We start from the raw sequence: 6,056 nt of genomic DNA on the forward strand, positions 1-6,056 counted from the left end.
CTGTTGTATGGTAGCTACTCTGCTCCTAGGTAACCTGCACAGCTATTAGACCCTCAGGCCATTTGTCCTCTGGAGAACGAGATGTAAGAAGGTAAACTGTCCCCCTCCGTCCTCTCTCACCAAAATCTATTGCTGCATTTAAGGGTAGCACATGCCAAAGAGATGTCCTTATATGCAAACAGAAGTGGGAATGAGTACCAGAGGGAGTGCCATCAGGAACACAGTATGCTAAACGTGGCTGGAAAACGGTATTCCATGTGGGCTGGGAGATGGAGCCAGCACTGATTGGGAGTGCTCTGGCATGGGAGGTCTGTGGCAGGTGCATGGCTGGGGTAGGCATGTACAGGCTGGGATAAGAGTGAAACAGAGCATTGGATTCTAGCGTGGCACTCAGGGTCTCTCCCAGACGGATCATCCAGGTGTTCAGGGATAATACCTACCTGTAGTTAGCTGTCCCCACAAAGATAGTGATGGATGTCAGTGTTTTAAATTTCCCTCCTCCCTGACTGTTAACAGTTCCTCTCTCCTACCTTCATGTGCAACAAGACCACTAGGGCAGGGTGAGTTAGGCCAGGAGGACTTGAGTTTCTTTTAAGAAACCACTCAAGGTTGTGACCATATTCTGCTTTTCCCTGCCCAGGTACTGGGGGGCTCCTGGGAGAAGCGACACATAGCCCAGGCCAGGGCAATGGGTCTCCTTCAGGCTACCCCTCCCCAGCCTGTCTCATTCATCAGGCTCACGCAGGCAGGCGGCCCCATCTGTCTTTATCTTTCCCTGGGTTGAGAGAGAATTGCTGGAATAAGGCTCAGGGAGGCTGGGGTGTGGAGGCCCCCCAGCCCTCAGTGGCTCCTGGAGGTTCAGGCTTTGTCCAGAGTTGGAAGGGAATGGACTTTTTGTCTGGCCCTCTATAGTGACAGTCTGGGCCCCTGCTCCTGTCTTGGCCCAGGACTCTGAGGGGGAGCCCTGTTCCCACACAAGTGTGTGACAGCCAAGGCTCTGCACCCCCCAGCCCCCCACAGTGAGAGGCTGAGAAGCATTCTTAACATTCTTTACAGAGAAAAGGGGTGAAATGTCTGAATTTGGGGGTCACCACGTTATACAAATTGCAATCTAATCGTTTTTACAAGAACACACTTGTAGTAAGAAAAGGAGCCCAGGAGGAGGGGTGAGGAGACAGACAGCTTGTTTTGTCCCCCTCCCCCCAAAGTTTGGGGCTATTGTCAGGCCAGTCTCTCTCTCCACCAAAGCAGTTGAGCTAGAGTTTTCTAGTTAAATTGGGCTTGGGGTGGGGGCCACAAAGGGCCCATGGTGCCATTTCTGTTTGTTTTCCCAAATCAAAGCCCCAGCAGGGCTCCAATGGTACTGCTGGGCTGCTATTTGAAGAGACCGGGCCATTTCCCAGAGCCTGGTGTGTCAGTTTATGCTCTGAACTTAACCTCACAGGCACTGCACAACAGAGCCTTGAGGGTCTCGAGTCCAGAGGCAAAAGAAATTGTATCTTTTTATTGGCCCATTTAAAGTGTGTGTGGCCATTTCAGAGAATCAAGAGAACACAGCAGAAAGCAACTCCTCAGCGCCTGGCCAGACCAGGCCAGGCTAACAGATGAGGGGTTCAAGGGACTTGTCCCAGCCCCTAGGGGCTGCTACTTACTGGGCTCTTGGTTCTCCCCCAAAGCATTAGGAGCCCGTGGCCTATTCTGTATTTATTAGTGGCAGCTCTGATGCTGAGGCAGGGCTCAGGTTGGCAGCCCAGTCAGGATGTTCCCCTTTGCACTGCTGACCCTGCCTAGCCCTGTAGGTGCCTGGCTCTCCTCCCCTCAGGAGAGAACCCCAGGACTAGGGTGGGCAGGCAGCGCCGTGCTGGGCTCCACTCTGCTCGTTCTCCGCCTTTCATCTTCTATTTCAAACAGACAAACGTGAAATTACTCCTACAGATTAAAGGGGAGAGCGCCTCAGTCATTCCTTATGGCCTCACTAATGGAGGGGGCAGGGCCCCAAAATCTGGAAGTAGAGAGAATTGTGGAGTACACAGCCTTCACCTGGTGTGCACAATGTATGTGTGTGCCTGCGAGAAGGAAAGAGCAAAACCCCTACTCCCCACCCACAATAGATTGCCCTGCCTAGTGTGATATGGCTGGTGTCCCAACTGGGAAGGCAGAGCTTCTCCGAGAGCAAGGTCAGTGACCTCTAGGGGATTGGGCAACCCTTCTACCTGCTCCCTTTCAGAGCCCCCAACAGACAGGCCTGTTTTCTCCCCAGCCTAGCACAGGGCCACTAAGAAGAACTTCCTTCTGGAGGAGGCTGGGCCAGTGGGAGGGACTTGGGGCCTAAACCTACACTGGACAGCAGCAGTGCTCCTTGCTGGGGGTTCACAGGGAAAGGCTGGGTGGTAGAATGGAACCCCCCAGCTTCCTTCAATGCCTTCAGCCTTTAGAGAAGACGGAGGCTCATTTGGGGAGTGGGAGGGTTGAGGGTCAGCAGCCTAAGTAAGGAGGGAGGCCTGGGGCAGAATCTGCCTTTGGACATATGGCTGGCAGCCTTGCCTTATCTGCCTCAAGCTCTTTGCCGAACACTGCCGGGGGCCATGAAGTCATCCCTACACCAGGCCTGGGCCTTTTACCTGAGTTCCCCTGTGGAGAGTCCATGACCTTGTTTTTCCTGTCATGCCAGGAAGGAGGGTCCAGCATCTCATAGGTAAAGGAAGTGGAGGCATTGGGCCCAGAGGGTGCTGCCTTCTTCATTCCCCCAACATTCTGCAGAAACTCAATACTTCTACCCATCCCCTAGCCACAGGGATTAGCGGGTGCACTTGATGTTGAAGGGTAGTTGCTAGGGCCGGGAGGCCCCCCTACATGGTTGCTAGGGGTCTGGCATGGGGCGAGGGGTCTGCCCACTGCCGCGGTCACGGAGGGAATTACACAGTCACAAAGAAATTGTTCTTCTCAGTAATCTGCTCCTGGCCTCCGGGTGGGGTGAGGGTGGGGGAGCAGGCTGGAGCCCAGCAGGCTGGGGGCTGTGATCACAGAGGCGTGCTAGCCCCAGGCTGGGGGCCAGAGGGCCGGGAACACCAGGGACCAGCATGCTAAGCTGCTTTCTCAGCGATTTCTCTCCTCGGACACAAAGGTGTTTACTTGTTTTAACATCTCCTGGGACTCCCCTTCTCCCTTTGTGTGGTCTTTATCCCCAACGAGGTTTGAGCCCCAGATTACAGGCAGGAATTAAGGCATTGGTCTCAGGCAGCTCAGAACTGCATGACCTGCAGGATCAAGGAGTATAAAGTAACCAAGTGTGTGCACGTGAGGGGGGCCGACCCCTTCGGCAAGGCCATTCACGGCCCTGAGAAGGAGCGGCCGGGTGGTGGGTGGGCAGTGCAGGTGTGGCTGCAGAGCTGCTGTGTCCATCCCATTGAGGCTTCAGCTGGGGGCTGGGATGCTGGGGGAGGGGTGGGCACTGGTGCTGTTGGGAGTTTCCTAGCTGAGGAGGGCGGGCCGTACATCCCAGGGGCCTGATGCCAGCTGCAGGAGGAAAGAATGTGCACAGCCAAGGTGGGGCAGCCTCTTACCCTCTGCCCTTCCTCTCCCCAGTGGGCAGCTGATGACACACCTGGGCAGTGACTTTCCACCAGGGGCTGGGGTGCTAGATGTCATGTATGAGTCCCCTTCCACACTGCTGTCCTGTGGCTACGACACCTATGTTCGTTACTGGGACCTCCGCACTAGTGTCCGGTGAGTGTGCTAGCATGGGAGGGAGGATATGTGGTGGGAGCCTGGTGCCCATCCCAGTCCTCCCTCCAGTCCTGGGTCAGCCCACGGGACAAGAACAGAGAATCCATGTCAGGAGCTGGGAAGAAAGGGGCCAGTAAGGTCACATCAAGCTTAGACTCTCTACTCTGGTCCCTGTGGCCTGGGAAACTGTGGCCAACAAGCCCTGATAAGGACAGGCATTTCTCAGAGCCTCCCCAGCTATCAGGTATGGTACTGTCCCTCAGTATTCTGCCCCAGCCTTTAAGTAAGGCCTTTATTCTCCCCATCACAGGTTCTATGACATGTATCCATACCATGTGAAAACACAAACAAGGGTGTTTGCTCTATGGTTAGGGCTTGGAGAGTGTCCTTTAAAGAGGATGCCTTCTCCTACTTAAGTTTGGTCAGTTAAGAATCTCTCCTCCAGTCCAGCGTGGCTCTGTAACCCCTGCCCCACAGCTCTTCTAGGAACCTGAGGAAGCTAGGTCGGGCACTGAACCTCCCCACATCTCCTCTTCCTGGACAGAAAATGTGTCATGGAGTGGGAAGAACCCCACGACAGCACCCTGTACTGCTTGCAGACAGATGGCAACCACTTGCTGGCCACAGGGTCCTCCTACTATGGCGTTGTGCGGCTATGGGACCGGCGTCAGAGGGCCTGCCTGCACGTAAGTATCCTGCCCACCTCATGCCTCTGGGATGCAGGACTCATTATGGGCCACATCTGGGAGTGGGTGATAGAGCCAAGGACATGCCTAGGAAGGGCTGGAGGAAGCCTACAATGGCACATGTCCCTGTTTCACCAGGCTTGAAACTCTAGATTGGGGAAATCCCCATTTCCCACTTGGAAAGTTCTTACCTCTTCATGTGACCTCCCTTCTAGGCCTTCCCGCTGACATCTACCCCACTCAGCAGTCCCGTATACTGCCTACGGTTCACCACCAAGCATCTCTATGCTGCACTGTCCTACAACCTCCACGTCCTGGACTTTCAAAACCCATGACAGGCCACCCTGCCTGCCGGCCAGGGGAGTCAGCTACTCAGGGACCTCTTTTGCTTGGAGGGTGCAGTGATACCTCCTCCCACCACCCCTACTGTGCTCCTAGACTTGTTGCCACAGTGTTCAGGTGTCTGAAGCTAGAGGCCATGGCTCCTGGGGTACCAGGGCTCACCTAAGGATACAGCCCCTCCCAGAACCAGTGGAGGCACAGGACCTGCTGCTCTGGGAGAATGCAACTGAACCCGTGGCCTTGCACCCATCTTACCAGAGCAAGGACCTAGCCTGGAAAGGCCAATCCTGCCACCATATCTTCATAGGGCCATGGCAGCCACAGAATGAAGTGAGGCACTCTAGCCTTCGCAGATGGCCCCTTTCTGCCCTTCCCTGGAAGGAGAGGTGAGGCTGCCAGTGCTCCTGCTGGCATCAACCAATCCTCAGACTCCACCTTTGACCAACCTCTTAGGGCTGTGAGCTCATTCCTGGGACAATGTGACCTAGTTTTGCTTTGAAGCCAAGAAAGGACAAAGGGAACCTAGCAGTTTTGAGTGAGTTCTGAGCTAGCCCTACCTCAGGCCAGCTGTGGAGATATGCTATTCTTTTCATTTTTGTAAAAATAAAGCTTGATTGTTCACAGACCTTGTTCTTCACTGATGAGGCTGTTCTAAGAGGTCGAGACCAGCTTGGTGGCGCTTCATTCTTTATGCCAAAGAACAAAGGTGTCTTCTTCCTAAAGAACTCCCACCGACCACCTGCCTGTCTAGCCTCAAGGGAGGACTGTGGAAGGACTTTAAGATGCTGGGGCATAAAGCTGTTGTCACCTGTGGTGACCCTTCTTTCACCCTACCTCAACACATAGCAACACTGTGACCCTTATTTTGGCTTTTCACCCACAATATCATAACATCCTATGCTCTATTTTCAAGGTTTCTGCATTTTTAAAACTTCCCCCTTGCCTACATCCACCTTAGGAAGTTTCTTCTAAACTACTAAGCTACTACTTTTTTGTTGTGATGGAACTGAGGATTGAACCCAGAGGTGTTCTAACACCGAGTTACATCCCCACCACTTTTTGAGACAGGGTCTGTTGTCCAGGCTGGCCTCAAACTTATGATACTCCTGTCTCGGCTTCCCAAGTAGTTGAGATTGCAGGCATATGCCACTGGGCTCTGCTCTTCTGGGCCACTCCTACAAACCAAGCTAGAACAGGGGCCTACCAGCCCAGATTCCCTCTGAGTTTATGAAGACAGGTTGGGGAGACACCCTGCCCTACTGAAGTCACGGGCTCTTAAGCTCTTCTCCTTTTAGGTTCCCA

At 53.9% G+C, this 6,056-nt stretch overlaps 1 protein-coding gene across 1 annotated transcript in view; it reads left to right on the forward strand.

Annotated features, from left to right (window-relative positions):
* The window catches only part of Fbxw4 (F-box and WD repeat domain containing 4), an 86,831-nt gene extending 81,982 nt beyond the window's left edge, over positions 1 to 4,849 (forward strand). Inside the window, exons 7-9 of the mRNA XM_027929979.2 lie at positions 3,586 to 3,726; positions 4,271 to 4,412; positions 4,628 to 4,849. Coding sequence (XP_027785780.2) covers positions 3,586 to 3,726; positions 4,271 to 4,412; positions 4,628 to 4,747 — 403 coding nt within the window. The 3' untranslated portion in view covers positions 4,748 to 4,849. The remainder of the gene's footprint in view (positions 1 to 3,585; positions 3,727 to 4,270; positions 4,413 to 4,627) is intronic.
* The last annotated feature ends 1,207 nt before the right edge of the window (positions 4,850 to 6,056 follow it).

Source organism: Marmota flaviventris, chromosome 4, assembly GCF_047511675.1.
Source record: "Marmota flaviventris isolate mMarFla1 chromosome 4, mMarFla1.hap1, whole genome shotgun sequence".
NCBI classification, from domain to species: domain Eukaryota; kingdom Metazoa; phylum Chordata; class Mammalia; order Rodentia; family Sciuridae; genus Marmota; species Marmota flaviventris.